Raw genomic sequence first — 22935 nt, forward strand, 5'->3', positions numbered from 1 at the left:
ATACTTGGTAAATTATCTGAGTACTTCCACTACTAGTGAACCAGTGAGTAGTAGGCTTATGTCAAACAATTAACTCAGAGGAGAGCAGCACAATAGCACCATGGACAGAGACAAAGCCAGGCGCCTCTTTGGTCTATGGTCCTCACTGGTTGCAGTTTTAAATTCTTTTTTGTGTGCATGCTTGATCAAAGAGACAGTGTAAACTGAGGCAGCACGCTTTATATGACCTTCATGGTATGGTAGCAGCCCAATAAGAATCAAGCTTGTTTGTAGAGAAGCTTTATTAACCGTTTACCCATCCCACTCCCAGCTCTCGCGATGAAAGATACGTCAGCAGGGTTGTAATACTGCGTCACCTGACTCAGAGGAGGGGGGCGGGGCGTGGTCAGAAATAAAAAATATTAATAATTAAATAAACAAGAGGATGTAATTCCTCTGAGAACACCGCCATCCAACGACCCGGGTCGAAGCGCGCATCTCCGGGGCTTGCAGGCTGACGGTGGGCCGAGGCAGAGAGGAGGCGTCCAGCTGGGGAGGAGGAGGAAAAACCGCTGCACTGGATGGTGGGGGATGATGATGCTAGCGAGGGTCTGATGTTCCCCTGCACGCCCCGCTGATACACTGTGACTGTGGGACTGGTGGTGAGGATTATCCAGGAGGCTGGAGGAAGGAAGACAGGGAGGGGGGGAGGTTAGCAACGAGCATCATCCGGAGAGGACCGTTTTGCCAGGGAAGCTGGCCGACAAATAACGCGGAACAGTAAGAAATTGGACTTTGAAGTTGGATGTTTAGACTGTCATTTTCAAAGGATACTGACCTCCAAGGAAGAAAGTCAGTTCGTGAATATTCCAGAAACGCGTGCAGATCCAACACAACTGAGTGGGAATCAGAAAATCCCAGTAGGGTTATGCAACTCTAATCAATTGCAGTTCTATAGAAAGTGTCCTACTATTTCTTCCCTAGTGCTGTCTTTCTGTAGTGTTTTCGAGGGCAACTGGGATTACTGAGGCTGGTCGTTCATTACGGTGTTTGGGGGGGGGATTGGACCATATTGGACGCTTGATAGTCGAGGTTGGGCTCCACGGAGAGAAGATGTCGGGGCAGACGCTGACAGACCGCATCGCCGCGGCGCAGTACAGCCTGACTGGATCCGAGGTGTCCCGAGCTGTGTGTAAAGCCACCACACATGAACAGACAGCTCCAAAGAAAAAGCACATGGAATGTGAGTTGTCTATCTATCTATCTATCTATCTATCTATCTATCTATCTATCTATCTATCTATCTGGCCTACTGAATGTGTCCTTTTGACCCTCCATCCATCCCACTGATGTACAACTAGGCCACCACCAGATCCATGATGTTTGCCTCCCCCATCCATTCCTCCAGTGCACGTTAATGTGCTTGGAGGGGTTCCTCAGCCACAGTATATGCCCTCATATATAGGCTATGCACACACACACACACACACACACACACACACACACACATTATCCTGGTGAATCCATATTTGAGAAGGTTAAAAGTGCTGTTGTTAGGCTAATACTCAACTCACCGACCTGTGCCAGGGCTCTCTATGGTAGCCTAAAAAGGTGTGTGGCACTGCCAGCATATATCACACATTTCTTTCTTGGTGCAGTTGTTGATTTGTTCGCATAATGCTTAATACAAACAAGGGAGGTAAAAGATGGTGGTAGGGTAGGGTGCCAATTGAATCTCAAACACTGAAAAGAAATGTCGAGACGGACCATAAAATATTTGGAAAGGGCTTAAGGCAAACCATAGCAGACCTGAGAGCAGTTATATCCTGGTAGATGCAATTTTATAACACAGTTATTATCTCCTGGACATCCATACAAAAAGCTGATTTACATGTCAGAAGAATGAAACACAAAACCACAAATTACATTTCCATTTTACATTTAGCTGATGCTTTTGCATCAAAAGCGACTTCAAGTTGCTGTATATATATACTCACCTAAAGGATTATTAGTAACACCTGTTCAATTTCTCATTAATGCAATTATCTAATCAACCAATCACATGGCAGTTGTTTCAATGCATTTAGGGGTGTGGTCCTGGTCAAGACAATCTCCTGAACTCCAAACTGAATGTCAGAATGGGAAAGAAAGGTGATTTAAGCAATTTTGAGCGCGGCATGGTTGTTGGTGCCAGACGGGCCGGTCTGAGTATTTCACAATCTGCTCAGTTACTGGGATTTTCACGCTCAACCATTTCTAGGGTTTACAAAGAATGGTGTGAAAAGGGAAAAACATCCAGTATGCGGCAGTCCTGTGGGCGAAAATGCCTTGTTGATGCTAGAGGTCAGAGGAGAATGGGCCGACTGATTCAAGCTGATAGAAGAGCAACTTTGACTGAAATAACCACTCGTTACAACCGAGGTATGCAGCAAAGCATTTGTGAAGCCACAACACGCACAACCTTGAGGCGGATGGGCCACAACAGCAGAAGACCCCACGGGTACCACTCATCTCCACTACAAATAGGAAAAAGAGGCTACAATTTGCAAGAGCTCACCAAAATTGGACAGTTGAAGACTGGAAAAATGTTGCCTGGTCTGATGAGTCTCGATTTCTGTTGAGACATTCAGATGGTAGAGTCAGAATTTGGCGTAAACAGAATGAGAACATGGATCCATCATGCCTTGTTACCACTGTGCAGGCTGGTGGTGGTGGTGTAATGGTGTGGGAGATGTTTTCTTGGCACACTTTAGGCCCCTTAGTGCCAATTGGGCATCGTTTAAATGCCACGGCCTACCTGAGCATTGTTTCTGACCATGTCCATCCCTTTATGGCCACCATGTACCCATCCTCTGATGGCTACTTCCAGCAGGATAATGCACCATGTCACAAAGCTCGAATCATTTCAAATTGGTTTCTTGAACATGACAATGAGTTCACTGTACTAAAATGGCCCCCACAGTCACCAGATCTCAACCCAATAGAGCATCTTTGGGATGTGGTGGAACGGGAGCTTCGTGCCCTGGATGTGCATCCCACAAATCTCCATCAACTGCAAGATGCTATCCGATCAATATGGGCCAACATTTCTAAAGAATGCTTTCAGCACCTTGTTGAATCAATGCCACGTAGAATTAAGGCAGTTCTGAAGGCGAAAGGGGGTCAAACACAGTATTAGTATGGTGTTCCTAATAATCCTTTAGGTGAGTGTATATCAGCGGTCACATGCCTCTGTAGCAGCAATGTGTCAGGGACACATTGGTGGATGTCACAATGGGGAATTGAACCCGGGTCTCTTACACCAAAACATGTGTCTTATACACAGGGCCATCTCAACCCCCTTTCTTGAAGTCAAATTATAAACTGGACATAAGGAAAGGGATGTCTAGGAAGGTGAACAGCACAAGGGTCCTCCACAGTGTCTGGATGTATGAAATGGTGCTGTATCTGGGGTTTAGATCGTTTTTAATAGGGTCTTTTGTGTATGTGTACATGTATCTGAATATTTAGTCAAGCTCTAGGCTTTACATTGACCCCTACACTCAGTAAGACCCTGGCAACCTTATCGCCTAATTTGACGTTGATAGGACATATATCCTTGAAGTCTGTGAAAATCTAGGAGGCTAATGAGTAGCTTTCAGTGTTTAAAAGTCCAATGCAACCAGACGAATAATAAAGCAGAACATGTATAAAACACTGTCTGTTCCAGCTTCACGCCCACACAGGAACAGTACTTAAGGGGCATCGTAATAAAATATTCAACCCAAATATAAACCCATACGATAAATCATCAATCCTAACAATGACAAATAATACAACACAATGTCCATGGAGATGAAACTTGCTGCTCCAGCTCCAACACAAATTAAATGAACACAAAGCCGAACAGGAGCGTTAGCTTAATTTACTAAGGTAACTTTAAGCTAGCAGCGTTTAGCTTTAAAAACAATGTTCAAAGTTATGCTTAAATATATATATAGAAAGGAAAAGACAAACATTATGATACTGTGGAGAACACAAATGTACACAATAAGCTGTGAGAAACAACAGGATGGAGTTGGAGGACAACAGCAAAGTTCATTTAGGAGACTGGGTGAACAGGGCAAAAGGAATTCATGGTGGAGACCATAGAAGAAGCGTATCTTACAGAAATGACCTGCACCACCTGATAGGAGCCTGCCTTCATAATTTCTTCAGTAAAAAAATGGCAGCATGTTGAGTTCAAGTTGGAAAACTCAAACCCAATGGGAGAAATTCATCCGCCTGTCTATTCGTGTGCAGACTAAAAAATAAAGCTGAATGATGAACTGCAGTAAAACAAAGTGGAAGGCTCGCCCACTTGCCAAAGTTCCCGTCAGCACTTTGTTATTGTGGTGAGTGCAGAGCACTGCCCACCACATATCACTTTGCCATCCGCAAAAAAGGACAAAAGAATTTACTTTCTCATAAGTTGCAACTCAAATAACTGATACATTATAAAAGAAAATACATGCATCCACAGGAAAACTGAGCCAATGTTGAACCTAACGTATCGTCCTATATTATCAAATTACACGTTTACTTTTGTCAAGTTCAGCCTGCTTTTACTTGTTGCTTTACTAATGAACATTTTTCTTTCATTTAAAAGAAGTCGATCACGTAGGCCTACTTGTAATATAGAAGTAACACCATCTTCCTCTACTAAAGACAGGAGAAAGACACAATTTTGCTCTTTTCCGTGCTTATAGAGGTTTTCCTTCTACAGTTTTGTTCTGGTATGATCAGTATTGTATGGTGGCTAATTCTAGCAATATAACATTAAAAGAGACAGCCATTTAATTTACATTGATTAGTCAGTTTGTTGACTTTGTCTGTGAAGGTTCTCAGTCATCCAGGTCATAATTATCTCAGGAAAGTTAAAATCAAGGGCAAGTGGACTTGGTTGAAGATACTCGAAGATGTTTTGTCCCCCATCCAAGAGACTTCTTCAGTTCTGACTGACTGGTAGGGAAACTCAACTATTTAACCTCTGTGGGGGATGTTGTCTAAATGATTGATACCACTCGATCGATTGTGCTCCTGGATGTTGGAATGACAGTCGTTATGGTGGTTGTATGGTTGCCAACTCAACCTGAAGTGGAAATAAGGGACAGGGGACAGGTAGTGCAGGCATATGCACATATAACAGATATAACACAACATGTTTTACACCTGCAGGACTGCATTTTTATTACATTTACTGTATATCATTATAGGCTACAATATACTTTTGTAAGAAATTTAAGAAATCCGATTAATGGGCTATGGTATATCTAGCTAAGCAAGACATTTTCCCTGTTCATTGCTGTGCAAGGCTAGCAGATGCCTGGCAAACAAAAAACTGTTAGAGAGCTCCCAGACTCCTCCGAAGCCTCTCATTCCTTTTATGACTCTCTCCGGATCCATGTTTTCTTACATCGGTAATTCCACCGCAACGGATGGAAAATTGTCTGTGGCACTAACGTCATCATTTAATGATAAGTCTCAATATCTTTTAAACGTGTACCTGCTCTATACCATAAGGACTTTGCCTATACTCTGCTGTGCATTACCTTATTGCTCCGCTGATACGGCAGTGTCCCCTTCAGACCGTCTGACCGTCATAGAACCTTCACGATGAGCGGCAGTGTCGCATCAGGTGGTCGGAGTTAATTTGCGCCGAGTGGACGTTATCATATATACATTTGTTTTTCCAATGCATGAGAATATTGATGTATGGCGTGAGAGCATGTGAAAAGTGTCAATTGCGTGAGTCTCAGTCTCAATGCGTGAGAGCTGGCAGCTCTGCATTTGTTTTCACTTTGCCATTCTGCTCTATATTTCTGTAAACATTTTGCCGTTTTTACCGGTGGAGCGTCAGCCATGTTTTTTTTAAACTTGCAGCGTCACTGGAGTATCATAGCAACACTGACACCACTTTTCATTGGTCAATAAGAAGAGCATTCTAATAACGGCAACAGTGACACGTCACTTCTCATTGGTTCCGGACAGAGAGAAAAAGCAGCAGCAGTCAGAGCTGTACGGTGTCATTGCTCAGACATATATTTTTAAAAAGCAAAATGCGCCTCTTATCAGTTAAATAAGCGACACGTCTTTTAGTTTTGTAAATACGGGATGATTCTGTATTTTAAGGGACTGTTGGCAACCCCAACGTCTGAACGACCATCTTCATCTCAGGCCAAAAGTGAACTTTGTTTAGTTTTCTGGGAAGTGATGAAAGGACAGCATTGTAAGTGGGGGATAAGTGGTGTCGCCGGCCCACTCCCCTGTTAAGTGATGGCTTCTCAACCCGGGTGTAAATGACCTCCTTGTCAACTCTTTCAAACCATCCGTCCTCTCTTTCTAAATATGTGCATCTGGTGGTTGTCAAAAGAGTGTTGTTTATCCTTCAGATGGACCTGAGGAGTTAGACCTTCTGTGTTGTGCCATGTGTTTATTTTCTGTGACCACGAGCAGAAATATTCATCTACAGCATCAGTGAAACCTGTTTCCATAGAACATCTGTCAGGATCCTCCACTCTATCACCAACGTCTCCTTCTCCACAGCTGTCCTCTCCTGTTTTACATAGAGGGGCTTGACATCTACCATCCCCCCTGCGATGAAAACTACATTATTCATTACAGCCGTCATACTAACCATAAATGTGTATTATTCTGAAATATCTTTTGTTATACAGTATCAATATTGATAAAACTGCATTACAAGTCATACATTTTTCAACCAGTCCACTTACATAATCAGTCATCTTCATAATTAGCTTTTTATTCTACTTCAAAGAGCCCGTCACACTAATGTGGTCTGTCACAAACATGGGACATTTCTGCTGTTTGCACATGTATCAGCAACACAGTCACATGGATTTAGTAGATTTGGCTCCTGACTATTGTAAAAAAGTAACATACACATTTTAATTATATTAAGATCCTGGAAAGATATTGATTGCCCTCTTACATATTAATTTCTTGTGTTATTCCATTTTTTTCTGTGTTTCTGCCTGTAATCTGAATAGAGCTGCTCCTTACATTTGGACCAAAATGTGACAGATCAATTAAGATGATAACTCATATCTTGAGATAGCGCTACTTAGCGAGAATTAGGTAATACATTTGTCATTTATTTTAAGAGCCTGACAGATGAATGCGATACAGATCGGAAGTCCTCTAATCTCAGGCACATATTGCCTGACACCCCACATGGCCCAAGTGTGTCATACAGAAGCTCTTGAAATCTTAGAGTTGCACTGGCTGCATTTGTGCATGCCTGTATCTTTGTGTGTACATGCATGCCTGACTTCATATACACACATGTATGCCACATCCTTTTGGCGACATCTCAGAAAGAAAAGGACTTCAGTGAGCATCCAATTGAGAGTCCTTTTTTGGATGGCAGCAGGGTGGTGCAGAGGAGGAAGTGCAGCTGTGAGTCAATTGTCTGAATGGGATGATTGCATTAGGAAGTGCATCAGTTTAAAAAAAAAACAAAACTAAGAAAATGTGAAAGTGGTAGTACCAATAGTACCTTCCTCCTATTTTGTGCCATAAAGTAAAAGCATTTGTGCTATAAATTAAAGGAACCCTGTGTAGGTTTTGATTATTAGCAGCGCTATAGAGCAATGTTTTTACGAGTGGGTCCCCATTTTGTTTGTATCGTGCATGGGCATGAGGGCGCACAGGCAAACGAGGGAGTACGCAGGCGGCGCATTAGGCATTCCTGCCTCCGCTTTCACACTGTTCCACTGATCGACAGTTAGTGCACCAACAACCGCGGTGAAGAAGAATGCTGATAGCTAGCAAACACAGATTTAAATGGAGGATTAGAATATTAAATTTATAGCTCTCCTGATGTTTTATGAGGTAGGAAATTCAGTATGTTTGTTAGACCTACAAGGACACATACAATGCATTTTAGTAAGAAGCACTGTATGTTAGCATACTTTTGTTTGTTTACAAGAAAACTCCATGGGGCACCTTTAACACAGCAGATTGCAGCTGATGCAGACTGCCAGTCTTAATAATCTCAAGATATTGCTACATATCTTCAGCAGGTTGCAAAGACATTTATGTAAAAATATATCTTGATTTCAGTAGTACTTGAACAAACCATACTATAACTTTGATTGTGGGATTTATCCTATAACAGATATTTATTTATTTAAAAAAGAATTACACGGACCACCTTCACATTTGGGTTATTCAGGATAAGTGCTACAGTTAGAAAAGTTTTCTAACTGAGGAGTTAGCTTATGCATGATCTTAGTGCTCTAGTGTGACCATCTGGCACGTTGGCAGGCACACGACTCAAGTGTCCAAGATGTAGCGAGCAATGTCACACGCTAGCCATTTCCACTGTCACTTAATCATATGATGTAATGACGTGTGGGATGTATTAGGACCATTGTTGATTTTTTAAGTAAAAACTCAACACATCAGAAATCCACCGTGGCTGGAACACATTGGACAATGCCTATGTGCTGGCTGTTAAAATTAAACAAAACTTCATTGCAAACAAATCGTTATTTATTTATATTTGGTAATTAGGGCATTCACAATAATCATTCAAAATCAGGAGGTTACCCACTTCCCCTGTCGTGTCCCTTCGGTCTGTGGATCGTTGCTACAATGTGGGGGGAATGGAATTAGGGCCAAAAGATCTATTTATAACCACGAAAAGCAAACAGGCAAAGAAACCAAAGTAAATAATGTGTTCAGTCTTTCTATCTGTCAGTCTCCTCCGCTCCTTTTCAACACTATGGGAATCGCCGTGCCTACACACACACCCCTAATTTCTCCAACCTCATTTCACCATTTCACAGCACAAATGCCCACCTGCTCAGCTGTGCGGCTTGCAGTAATCATATGCCAAAATATTTAGACACCAAAAAGCATCAAACCACTTGCCAGCTCACAGTGCATCTAGCGGTAGGCCTATACGTGAGGCTCGCAGATTTAGTGTCAGTGCCGGATGCCAAATTAAGCCCTGGGAGAGGGTGAAGTCACTGCCGACAAGAAATGTGTTAGTTGGACCCAAAAGGTGGTCTGTATCTTTGTTCATGTACCTACCACACACTCCATCAGGGCTGAGTTTAGGATACTGGGTTCTGCCTATTTGGAATGATTGGACTAGGTGGATTACACCACTTCTGGCAAATGCATCAATTAATGTTTGGTGCACACTTTTTCCATTTCATTCTGCCTCTGCTGCAGGACAGCCATGCTCAGTGCTGCTTGATTTCTAACCTAAAAGGGCAGCTAAATGATTACTTTTATGAAAGAGACCATTTGTTATTACTTCCACCTTAAAGTAACTGAATATGTGACAAGCACTATTTCAGATTTTTCCTGACTCAGAAATAGGTGGTTTAGAATGAATACTTGCAGGTACAATTTTCCTGCTTTGGCCAGGATAACAACTGAGCTGAATCCAAAGGCCCAGAACATGCATCAGAGGACGTGAAGGGTATCTGCAGCCCAGAGGGAGACAGCTAGAAAGCTAGTGTAACAGGGTTTGTACTGTATGTCTGCCAAATGAAGATGGCTCTGTTTCCAAAGACATGCCCCACCACTCCTGCTGCTCCTAATAGCCTCCATCTTTATCTACTGCCACTCATCTTGCCCTAACCTCTTAATCCTCCTGCTGTTAAAGACAGTTAGGACCGGTTTACGGCTTGAAGGTTATGTTTTTCAAAATCTATTCCATGTCTAGGCTTCTCTCTCTCTCTTAACATCCACACGACGTTTCAACCCAGACAATGTTTATCATAATGACCTTGATTCTGATGAGGTGTCATGGCTGGGATTCTTTCTGTATTTGCTGTAATAATTATCGCCAGCCCTTCTGGCGGTCTACGTCCAGTCACTCCAATTAACAGGTTTTCTAACACAGTGATGCGATTAAGCTCAGCTCAGAGCAAATGCAGAATACATGACCTGCCGGGTGTGTGAGTGTGTGTGCTTGGTGGTGGTGGGGTAGGGGGGGTGGCATAAACAACGTGCTGCGTCCGCTTTGGCTGTTTCGGTGCTGTAACCACAACATGACTCACTGTCAATGTGTTACCACTTTTGTGTGTGGGGGGATGGGGGGGGAGGGGCTCTCATGATGCTCTCATGATGATGCGTGTTTAAGCCATTTTGTAGCCTACTAAGTCGCTATCTGATATTTTTATTTTCATTCATACTGTAATAGCCTACACCTGCACAGACGGCACTTCAAGTACACTGAAATTAGTAAAGCCAGTCCTGTTAAGGCAAAATTATCTCTGCATTTGGAAAAAAGCCTGCATCACATCCGTCCGTGTTCAAAGGAATTGTTTTGACATTTTGGGTTTATAAGGTTTCTTGCGGAGTTAGATGAAAAGATTGATACCACTTTCATGTCTGCGAGTGGTATCAATCTTCTCATCTAACTCTTGGTAAGAAATTGAATAAGCATATTTCCTAAAAGCTCAAACTACTCCTTTAATTCTGGAAACAAAAACACAGCTGAACCCTTGCAAACACCTGGCTTATAGTTGCAGTAGCTGTTGCCATTGGAACCATCAAAGACACAAGTGTTAGAGTAATCTAGAGCTCTCTTTTGTCATTACTTTGCTGTGAGATTATGTTTTATGCTTTAGCCAGCCAGATGTGTACAAATGATTTTATGTCTCCTGGCAACAGTCACTGAAGCCGTCGTGTCCATGGACTGTCGGTCTGGAAATACTATGGCATAAAGGCTCAACGGGATTTAGACAAGCCTGTCTTCTTAGCATGAACAAACTATTGAAATCATAACACAGTTTTCTCAATAGAGCAGAGCTGCGGCCTGCCTGAAAAACGTCAGTAGATCTGACGTGTGGCGTGGTAAAACATTTTAAGCACCTCCACTTGCTGACCTTCAGTGTGGGATATCCTCATTGAAACTGCTGCTTGTTATTTTTTCATACTGTTTCACAATTACAGTCCTGTTTTGTTAGGACTAGTTTCAGGTGTTCCAACAGACATCAGTGGAGACATCTTGTTGTAGCATAAAGTCCATTATGTCTTTTGGTAATTTCAGTAATTTCAGTCAGTTAAGAGCACACTGTCTGAATTACAACATCAAGGAGAAGCTTTGTGTGTTATTATTGTATTGTATTATTATTATGTGTGTAATTGCTATATTCTACAAAAATTCACAAAATCCCACAAATCCGCCAGCAACTGCTAGGGGTGAAAGTGACAATGCATGTAGAGTACAATCTAGGTATGAGTCAGTATAAAGGATGCTAGCAATTATGAAAGGTACGTTCAGCCTTTCTGTTCCTTCTGCTTCTACCACTCTCTTCACCACTAACCCCACTCTGTTTGTCTTTCTTCCTTATTACTCCATAATGATTCTGTGCAGTGCTTGCCTAATGGTGAGTTGCAGAGGAATGTAAAATGTGGTTGGTTAGAGGACTGAGCATGTACTGCAGTGCTGATCTCACAGCGGGTATTCTTGCAAGCCCCAGAATGCCTCTCTAATGTCAAACACTGTGTGGGAGGAGGACTGTCTTACCAACAGTGTGTGTCCAGATTAATCAGCTGGGACCTGGATAGCCCATACAGCTGCTATCAGACCATTATCTACTCTAAATCTGAGCAGCCGTTTCCGATTGATTTGCTTCTCCTTTCTTGATACCTCCCACCTCTTCCCATGCCTCTCAGCCCTTTTTCTGATGTTCTTTGAAGGTTGCAATGCCCTTGAGACTGAGGATAAAAACATTAATATTACAGCACATTTGTATCTGTGTATTTATTGGACTCATTGGCAGAATGTACACACAGAGGATTGCTTTACCCACAATAGAATACAGGTAAACAGTCCTCGCATGCAGCAGCCTTTCTTGTACCCAGGCTGCATATCAATAATGCAGGGAGGTTTGGGTTTCCTGCTGGTTTATTGCTCTGACTGCTGAGTTCTGCCTCAGAACCTGACTTTGCAATCAAAAAGTGAAGTGTCACAAAAAAGTTCCCCTACTGACTGAATCACCAGATACAAGTGACCCTGTGGAAACTTTTGGATAGTTTTACAAAGCTGGAATAGTTTTGAAACAAGGCGACAACGGCATCACTGCACAAGTTCAACTAGGTTGAACTTTGGGTGCAAGCCAGGCACAATATACAAAAGTTACAAACTGGAGGAAAAGCTAATATTGTGTGTGTCTGAATACCCTGAGTTGTTTATCACGCTAGCATCGAGACCAAAGCCCTATCTTAGAAACACTTTTCCAACCAAATAGGCATATGGTGTGTTGTCAAAGCTAGCCTGTAGGTATGGACAATGTGTGTAGCCTTTATGATAAACATAGCATGGAGAGAAGCCTCTTTGTTGCTGGCAACAACAAAACCACATAGTCCTGCTAGAAGTTTATGAGCTTATTTTACTCTGTCCTCCGCCACTTCCCCGAGCACAGTTCAAATCGCCTTTAGACTCGCAAGGTAACAGTATCTGTCTATCAAAGTGCCATAGCCTATAAACAGTGAAAAGGTGCAGCTATCTGTGGACAGTTAAACATCTTGTCTAAAATTCCATTGGAGGTCTATGTGAGAGTGATGGAGCCATTGTTGAATAGAAATTCAACATTCACTATAAGTCCCATCCCTCTCTGTTACTACAGTACCTGTGAAGCTTTCCATTCTCGTACAGTATTTTATACTGATAACAGTGATAGATTTACTACTGTTCGCACTGTAAACACAAATAGTGTTTTGCCTGAAATTACAATTTTTGCTGGCAGATTTTAACAGTTGTAGCTAGCTAGCTAATTAGGCATAATAAATTCTTTACATTTTTGCTCTTATGTTTTTTGGTTTGGGAGAAGTTAGGGACCCCCCCTCAAATATATTGTGGTGAAGTCCAAAGATAGAATAAGATAGGACAATCGCTGTTTGAGGGCCAAATTTAGCTATTTTAACAAGCACTGTTGCCTCACAGCAAGAAGCTCGTGTGCTGGAACCTTGGTCGTTCCAGGCCTTTCTGTGTGGAGTTTGCATGTTCTCCACGTGGGTTCACTCTGGGTGGTCCAGCTTCCTCCCACTGTCCAAAGACATGCTGACTAGGTTAATTGGTGAAGCTAAATTGTCCTTAGGTGTGGTCCCTGGTTATTTGTCTATGTGTGGCCCTGGCGACCTGTCCTACATGCTGACAGCTTGGTTTAGATGTTTTGAGTCAAAGTTGATCAGATTTGTGTTGTTAACCAAAGTGACAGCTCTTATTTACATTTTAATGGGTTTAGTTAAATAGAGTGGAAGATTACCTTTTACATATCACTACGATTCTCAGAACTATATTACCAAATTCAGTGCTGGAAATATGCAAACATTCATCAGTAGGGCATGGTTGATTTTAATAGCTCTTTTTCACCTAATTATTTCGCCCCTTTATTTCATTGTTACTTTCCCACCTCCCACCCGTCCTTCCTGTGCTTCTTTAGACAGGCCTACTGTAGCACCCACACATATACAGATTTTTCTCTGTCAGAAAAAGAAGCCCAACAATCCAGAAAGAAATAGTCTTGGGTGCATTATTTAGTTCACTATACAAGGTGAATATCTGTATCTTTCTCCTCTCTTGGAGCTGAACCTAAACCTAAAGGAAATACACAAACTTTTCTAATCAGACAGGGAGGTGAACAGCTAATGGATGAATGGAGCTAGGGAGGACAAAATGAACATAGGAAGTTAGACTGGTAATGCTCATGAAAAAGAGATATGTTGATTGCAATGGGGTATTGATTTTTTCTGAGAGCATCGGTAGGGACATCTGAGCAGTGTAGAAGGACAATTAGGATCATAATTAAACAAAGATTGATTGGTTAAGCTTTACTGGGGAAGCTTTTGTCTCTCTCTTGACTGCATGCTAACACAGTTAGCTAGCTTAAAAGTCAAACAGAGCAAGCTAACATTTTTTCCACTGGACGCTGGCACATATGATATGTGCCTATTTTTCAGGGCTCTGTTAGCTGACCAAGCTAATAGTATTAGCTATTAATAGCCAAGCCAGGTAGCACAGGCACTAGCCCCATGCTAGCTAAGGTTTACTGCCTGACCCCAATAAAGTTTTTCCAAACCTTCTGTCTGCCTAATTTGAGCCAAAACAAGCTCCCTTAATAAGAGAGAGGAAAAGTCAAATGGACTACAATCATTTTGCTGTATTCACATATTCTACAGTTGCAGAAATCCATTTGTTTCCATTTATTTCTGTATATAACACTAACATAAGGTGACCAGATTTCTGAAATTAATTGTTGCAGCTCTAAACACGAGCCAGTTTAATGAATCTGCTGCTGGATTTTCATTCCTCATAAAAATGAATAGAAACCTGGGGAGGAAAAATACATCCACAAATCTACAACTGTATAGGCCCTGCATTCAAAAATGATCAGCACAAATGTAAAGTATAATACTTGAAGGTAAAAAGCAAAAACATGCAAACACACTGGTGAAGTGTGCAACTCTTAAAATTACAATTACAGCTAGAACTACAAGCAGTTGTAAGCAGGATCCTAGCCTCCCGGCACCAGCCGCGCACCTTGCTCCACAGCGGCCCCGCAGACAACGAGGGAGCCGAGGTCGCGGGCCCTTTGAGCGATAAATGAGATGTATTCGAATGACATTTTTCTGCACTGTTCAGTTTGCAATAATGGCGCCACCTATTGTCCGAATTGCATGAAATTTCGCATACGGTGTCAGGAGCCCATGGTGAATATACGGCCAGAGTGGGACTTGTGGTTAAGGAGATATAAATGAATGTATGTCAATGGGAGTGTCATTTGATATCGATTAACAGCGCCACCTACAGGCCGATTGACCCTCGGGAAAGCATGCCACATAACGTCCCCAAAGTTGGTGTACATCCGACTTCCCAAACCTAAGATACAACATCACTTCCTGTTTTTAGCGTTTGGCGTGAAAGATTGTTGTTGTCCGTGCCAATATTGGTGGCGATCGGACATATGGCTTCGGAGGAGTTCATTAAAATAGGTTTTTCAGTTTTTGTGATTTTGGGAAATGAAACCGTCATCGCACAGAGTCCTATATCATACAAATCCCCCAAACATGTAGATATAAGGTTTATGAATGCGCGACGTACTGGCACGTAGTTATGAGTGTCCCTCGGTTCAAAATCCCATTCAGATGAATAGGATTTTCCCATGGTATTTCAGCCACCTTTAGGGCAAATTGCACTAAATGTTTCAAGCATCAACGGGGAACAACTGACCTCAGTTTGGTACCAATTGTACATGTGGTTGTGGAGATATAAAATGAATCTAAGTCAATGGTATTTTTTCTAATGTCTTTAACAGCGGCACCTATGGGCATATTAGTGTCACCTTTGGTACCTGGAGTCAGGAAACCGTCCTGAACAATTCGGCTCCAGTGTCCAGTGTGGCTTTAGTTACAGTTATTGATGTGTTAGTCTGGTAAAATTCAAAGAAAAGAATGTCCCTGTTATCTACTTTTCATTAATATATAAATCTGTCGTTTTATTTCACATTTGACAAAACATTTGTTCACATTTTGTACAAACTGAATGAATGTGGGTTTTTCTACCCATGAGCTGCATCACAGCAAACAAACCACACTCCATCAATAGCTGAGTGAAATGTCACTGAAAGCCAAAGTGTCTATAAGAAGGCAGCGCTGCTATCTGTGTCCACCAGCCGTAGCTGCAGCGTTGCGTTGGATGCCAGCTTTTTCCTCGGATGTCACTTCCAGCCTCCATAGTCTCTGGATCCTAATGGCTTCCTTTTTGTTTTGCTGCCACACCACATTGGTGCTATGCTACGCTGAGACAGAGTGCATTCTGGGTATTTGTTTCTCCCCCTGTATGTTGCTTGAGGGTGAGAGGAGCTATAAATAAACACGGTGCTTTCATGGTCCATTCATGTGTAGCTCAGCAAGGCATCACTCATGCAGCATGGCTTGTATTGCACTCTTCACTCATATGTAGATAAAGTGCTACTGAATGCACCAATCCTCACGCTGAGTCACCTATTCAACAATACCAAAAAAAATATAATATAAATCATAGCATAGAGGGTATGTGGAAAGTATTATTAGTATATAATAGTATAGTATTTATTATGAATTCAGTGGTGAATTCTGAGTTGAATCTTTCAGCAGTGTTAAGGCTGGGATGAATCATACATCTGGCTTTGGCTGGATGACCTCTATCAGTTTGTACCTGTGACGATGATTTTAAAGAAATTTCACTGCATCCTTGATGCCACTGCAAATATGAGAGCCTGTTGCCTAGGAGACCACCTCGGCATGCCTTTGGTGCATATTGGTACATTAGTAAAAATCCACTTGTAAAAAATACGAGGAGGATGCTGCGTGTGTGTCGTGCATGTGTCCCACAGTGGTTGGCAGTTTGTCTGTAGTTGTACTCACACACAGTAGCTTTGATATCGTTTACAGTTATTGATATGTTAAGTGCCGCTATTTGAAATCGGAGGCCGTTCAGTGGTGTGTTGTGTGTGGCAGATGCTGCCGGCCATCTTGATATGGCATTAGGTGATGAGAGTCAATAGAGCACACATGTCCAAAGTGTGAGAGATCTCAGTCAATACAAGCCCACTGGGTCACTTGTTAAGGGAACATCTTTACAGTGTGGCATTATTCTATAATGCTTTCATTGTCAAAAGATCCAATAATAAGACCAAAACCAACCACCTTCCCTTCCCTGTATGTGGCGTTCAGCTCCATGCTCACTGGTTCCTTCCTAAAATATAGGGATAGACTGTCATGACATTCAGGCCCCCCTCAGGATAAAGTTTTACAATTTTACTGATCCCCAGGCTTTTCATCTAGTAAAATGTTATTTGTGTGACTATAATAACACATTAATAGAGTGCCCCCCCGCTGTACATTGTTCGGAATATGTGGAGATTTTTATTCACAGGGCATCCCTTTGGTTATGTCATTTGTCTTTAATCATTTTCACAACTTCAAAAGACACACTGGATCCCTCATACAGTATACAAGATAACAATACCAAGTATCACATGACAGAGAGCATAGTGTTACCCCATCTCTGTGTCCTGCTGACCAAAAAGTAATTAAAGTTTGGATGATATGGCAATTTAATTTAGCCTGACATCAGCAATTATGGGCTACTTGTATTTATGAAGCCACAACAGTGTACATATGTTCTCTGGCTAGCCAGCTACAACATATTTAGACCTTTAGGCAGTCTATGATTTAGACACAAGACATAGGCAAGAGAAAGTCTGAGGTAAGGATAAAATTGGCATTATTTTATCTATTTATTATTATCAGTAAATCTCATGAAAAGACCATAACCAAAGATGAATATATCTCGCTAAGAAGTACTGTTTGTGTAGCTGCAGTCTGATACTGCTCATGCTGGATCTTTCCACTAGACCTAATCTAAAATTGATTAAAAAACGCATAAAAGAGCCACACTGTTGCAGTGAGAGACATTTTTTATCCCTTGCAGCTCAGCAACAAAAAAAAAACCTAAACAAAGAACCATAGCCCAAAGCATGCTCAGTGACATCTGCCAACATAAAATTGCAGAAGTAGAGTTGTTTCAGAATAAACCCTGCTGGACATTTTTATTGTTGGGAATGACTATGTCACTTGAATGCGACTGTTATGTTTTTTTGAGACAGTGATTCTCCCCGGTGTCAGCTTGCAGTATGGTACAGTTTCAGTTTGTGAAAATTATACCGGGTTTTCATGCATAACAGATAAGGCTGCACATTTTGCATACATTTTCGTTCTGTTGAGACAGAATGCTGATTGATATGAGGTTGCATTCTGAAGTGTTCTGCGTGACGTGTTTGCATGGATGTCTGTTTACGAGTGCCTTGTATTTAAACAGGTGCCTTATTCTTTTGTCTTTCCTCCCGTTCATTTTACAACCACGCTTACACTGTAGACGATGTGACCATGTCAGACCAATGGTTCTCCTCTCTCTGCTCACTCAATGCTGCACAATGACGGCGCAGGTGCTGGGGTTGCAAAAATAGAGCAGGGGAGGATGTGTGTTCACACATGCGTGTGTGTTTGCTAAAGTGTGCGTATGATAGTATAATAAATGTGTAGAACTATGTAGATGGTCTTGTAATACTCACGTCACAAATAACCTTGTCTAATAGCAAACAATCTATATATATTTTTAACGTCTATAATGTGAGGCACAATGTAAAATACAGCATAGAGGCCAGCAGAAGCTGTTCATCTTCTTGACTATGTTTTTCCATTTATAGAAATCGTATTGATGTCTCTAATTCAACTTTTCAGGATCTATACAAAACAAAGCACACTGATACAAATTTGTTGAAACTAAAAAATGTATATAACAGCAACAATATACAGGCTTCATCTGTGTGTGTGTGTGTGTGCATTATAGTATTTTATCAAGAAGAAAAGCCCTTAGCAGGTGAAATGCTAATTTATAAAATGTAAGAATGACAGGCACCTTTGGTTTGAGAGATTTGTAAGACAAAGACATAGATGGTAGATTTTGTTAAATGTGGATGATTAAGTGAACATCTTAAAGCAGAAATAACAGGTTTCTTTGCCACTTGAGGCCACTGCAACAAGCTGTCAACACAATATTGACATTTTTATTATCACCTTCTGAAGTTGATATGGCAAACGTGTTAGCAAACAGCTGCTTGTTTACACATTTGTGTCTGGCTTCTGTCTTTTAGCTCCACCAGCTCCTAAGTGAATCCAAAGTCCTAACAGGCAAGTCCTGCCACTCGGCCGCCATCTTGGCAACGCCTCCGGGCAGCTATTTCAAGACCAGGCTCCTATCTGAATGAATGGGGAGATTCACTGGTCACCGGGACATAAAAACGACATGAATAGAATCAGCAGTAAAATCTAATCTTGACGACTTTGACGATTAGCACCAGTAGTTTTCCTTTGATTGGGCACTACACCAATTTTACACATCAATATCACTTTAGTTTAGAGTAAGCTACTGTCTGTGGAAACAATTGTACCATATATTCTGTGGCTCTGGATAGACTTTCTGAAGTATAAAGAAAATAACCATGGTTATGCCTTCAGAATTGTCAGAGTTTGGACTAGAAACAGAAAGCCTTTTGTTACAAACCTGGTGCACTGGGTTTGAAAGATGTGGGAATTAACCAGGCAGGGAGGGTGTAAGTTTTGGATTTAGTGCTTTTGAAGTTCCCCCAGCTTTATGAAAATTCATTACTAAATCACTTGAGTAATGTTTGATGAAAATATAATTTGATTTGCGGTATGTTGCACTGTACATGATATGGAATATAGATCCAAGCTTGCAAGAGATCGTTAGCGTGACTATCTGCGTGCGCTACGCTTGACAAGGGCCACATATCGAGCTGCCTTGCACTCTCGTTCTTTCTCCTCGTGTCTCTTTCTTACTCACACTCACACATATGAATAATTGAGAAGGAAGGTAGGGAGGAGACGGTGAGTCAGGAGTTCCTGTTGAATCGTTGTTCAGCATCTCAATCAGAACAGAGGCTCTCTGCCTGTTTCTCTGTCTCTCTCCAACAGGATTAGGATTCGGTCCTAGCGCATGTGTAAATATTACCCAAGACTAAAACCAGCACATTTTCAGTTCACTGTTAGAAACATTGGAGATTCATTAAATAGTGAGTTCACGGAAGGTTTTATCATAACGGTTCATCAGCTTTTATCGTGGGCAGCGATGGCTGAACAGATAAAGAAAAGAAATGTCTTAGCATAGAACCACTGTTTGATTGACAACCACAGTTTAAAAGCAATGGCCAACTGGCAACAAATACTACCATAATCTGTACATTTACTATTATATTAGGACATGATTTACAGTAGATTTAAGGGAACTATTTATGTAGATATTAAATAGTTGTGGCTGTGCAGTTTGTTTCACAGTCTGGACCCCCACAGTGGGAAATACAGAGAGAGACTGGCAGAGAGAGACAGACAGGCTGACAGACGGAGACGGAGTGATGAAAAGTGTAGGATGATGCAGGCAGCTGACTCATCAGCCCTGTAGGGATTATCTCTCTCTCTGAGTGTGTGTGTGTGTGTGTGTGTGTGTTTATGCGTGTGTGTATCTGCTGCCTTACTACTGAAGAGGACATGCACAGCAATCATTGCTGCACGATGAAAGCATGATAGGGGAAGCAAAAGTGCTAGCGGACTTGTAGTATGACTGTCAATGTAAAGTGACCTTGAATGCGTTTTTGCATGATAATTCATCCATTTGCCTTTAAAGCTACACCTGCTGCGGGCTGTTGGACTGGATTTATTCATGGTAATAGAAACATGCATTATAAGCATTAGAATTTATCATCTAATCACTCAAAATGCCACAAAAAACTGTCATCCACATGACTTGGGGTTGTCTTTAAGGCAGTTGTTTTAAAATTAAGCCACTTTGAAAAAAAAAATGTTGGTCAGTATCGTTGTTGGAAATTGTAATAAGTTATGAGTGCATGCATCACTGGCAATATCGGCCAGAGTGTTTTTGTTTCACATTGCTGTGCTGCTTTAGCTGATGCTTCAGTAAATTAGATGTAGAAATGTTTGCTGACCTGCTGAGCAGTTGCACATTCACGTCAAGGATGGCGCTTTCCGGTGACGCAGCGTTACTTAGGTTTAGTAACTGTAAAATTATTAGTGTTTGGGAAATAGTAATCCCTTACACTACTAGTCACTGGGAAAAATAATAATATTACAGTAACACGTCAGTATATGATGAGCACATTCTAAAGTTCCCTTTCATGTCAAAGATGCTGACTAAATCCTAAGATTCTCCATGGGTTGAGTCTGAATGTAAACTAATCTACCCTCAGAAGATTGTTTTTGGGACGCACCAATCACAAAAACCAACAAGGGTTAGAAATAATAATGATATAAATGTAAACACGCTAACACATAAAAATTGCTTCCAATTTGATCAGTTTGAAGTAACTATATTCCCATTGCAAAAACTGATACAATGGTGGATTATATTAGCTTTTAAACCAATTAGTCAATCCCATATACTGTAAGTGCATCATATCTGTTTGTCTTTAGGTATGTTTGTCTCTGACAGATCTCGTGATTTTTTGAAGTTTTGTTGTGTAGCTTGCATTTGCAAGGTGGGTGTAGATCATTTGTCTTTTAGTCTTTGGAGCTGTTATAATGTGTTATATTGCTTTGAAAAGTTGTAGCATGGTTTGTAATTGTGCTGAAAGTGCTTTAAGTTTTCAAAAATGAGACTGGTGTTTTCTATATTATTTTATTTTTGAACAAAGACCTTAAAAAAGACAAACCAACAATGCATTAGTTCCTCCATATTTTCTGATTTCCCTACCCTGTCAGGGGCACTCCGCCCAAAGCCCTTTCTTTACTACTGAAGATATAAACCTGTAAAAACAGCACAACACAAATATGTATTTTAAAATAATAGCCATGTAAATTCCTAAGACAGCTGGGCATTGTACTTTTTAGTAAACGTTACTCAAATAGGAGTAAATTATGTATTTCTTGGAAACTACATTCACCCGTGGAGTAATACACATTTGGTGCTTAAAAGGGAGCATTTACAGCACCAATGCAGTGTATGTGGGTATCTGAGCCTTTGCTTGTTGCCTTATTAGTAAGCTTTTGCATGTTTTGTACCCTTCCAAAATACAACATCAACACTATAAAAAGCTGTCAAAACAGTCTTTTATAAGAGTTGTTTCAAACACTCACTTGATTTAATTGCTCCCATATTGCTCATTGCTTCATGTGTGAAGCTTGCTGGGTGTGAGGTGTACTGGCATTTAGTCTATATTAAGCCAGGGAGGAAAATTCAATAGACACTTCTCATCTGCCTCCCAGTCTGCCAGCAGTAAATGTGTTGAAATGGATATGACACTATTAATGAATCACAGGACTCAATAGTAGTTGAATAAAGGCTTTTAAATTGACACAGGTCATGTTTGCTCTCCCTCTGCGTCCATCACTCTGCATACACAACCACTTATCCCATTCCTCACGCCGTCTCTGAAGAAATACCCTGTTTACAATGGAGGGCAGCTTTCCTATTTTACAGTGAATAGATATTTTTCACTTAGGCTTTACTGTTATCTGAAAGACGCTAATAAACAGGAAGAAGGAAACATAATTACACATAGGTCTAATTTATTGGGTATTAGCAAGGTATGCTAAGCTTTTGGCTGACTGTCCTCGTGGTCAACTTACCTGTTAAATTACTAAGTGCTATATAAACACATGTATCACAGTGAGACCAAAATTAGTACTAGTGCAGAGGGACTGTTCACTTCAGTGCTCCAACAACAATAAATCCAGTATTATTCAGGTTTAAAGTTGGTTTTAGTAATGGAAATTAGCTGTTATCAAAATATGGCTAGTTATTCGTGCATTTTAAAATTAAAGCAGCATTAATACATTTGGGGGCAGCAGAACAAACTGTTTTAAATCTACATATTGTTACCGAATCACCTTTCACCAAATATGTTAGCAAGCACATCCAGCTAATTTTTGTTTTCAGTTATGTTTTTGGCTTGATCATGAAAACAAGATAAATAAGACAATTATTTTGCCACATTCCGTTTTGCAATGATGCTCTCGTTTTGTCTTGTTATATATCCAGCGCACCCCTTTCCTCTCCAGCGGTGGCTCCTCCCTAAAAGCCCAAACTCACTCTCAGCCAGACTGTGGCATGTTTCCTCAGCTCAAGCCCCGATGACCGGGCATTTTATAACTGCTTAAGCTAGTCACCATTATTAGCTTAAACTTAAAGCATTTTACACTACTTTAATTAGCCTAGCGGCTAACAGACGATATATGATTACACTTATTTCTACTTTTACTTATTCACCATTGGTTAAATTACTGCATCTCCCGACAGAACATCACAGTTGAATATCAGCATTTTGTAGCACCACGAGTTGTCATCAACACACAGAGCCCCTTCAGCGGACCAAA

The 22935-nt window shown here is 41.1% G+C and overlaps 1 protein-coding gene and 1 long non-coding RNA gene across 9 annotated transcripts in view; one reads left to right on the top strand and one right to left on the bottom strand.

Moving 5' to 3' along the window:
- Window positions 1-255: 255 nt before the first annotated feature.
- LOC119898024 lies at window positions 256-884 on the bottom strand. The gene is made up of 2 exons (XR_005443472.1): window positions 818-884; window positions 256-660 (listed from the first exon to the last, which is right to left on the bottom strand). It is a non-coding gene; the product is annotated as an uncharacterized LOC119898024 (long non-coding RNA).
- The window catches only part of snap91a (synaptosome associated protein 91a), a 59635-nt gene continuing 37313 nt past the window's right edge, over window positions 614-22935 (top strand). For all 8 annotated transcript variants that reach the window (XM_038712125.1, XM_038712118.1, XM_038712119.1 and 5 more), the window contains exon 1: window positions 614-1222. In XM_038712125.1, the coding sequence (XP_038568053.1) occupies window positions 1093-1222 (130 nt within the window). In that variant the 5' untranslated portion in view covers window positions 614-1092. The remainder of the gene's footprint in view (window positions 1223-22935) is intronic.

Source organism: Micropterus salmoides, unplaced genomic scaffold (assembly GCF_014851395.1).
Source record: "Micropterus salmoides isolate LMB-PRFRI ecotype aquatic unplaced genomic scaffold, ASM1485139v1 Ms_hic_scaffold_11, whole genome shotgun sequence".
In the NCBI taxonomy this organism is placed as follows: domain Eukaryota; kingdom Metazoa; phylum Chordata; class Actinopteri; order Centrarchiformes; family Centrarchidae; genus Micropterus; species Micropterus salmoides.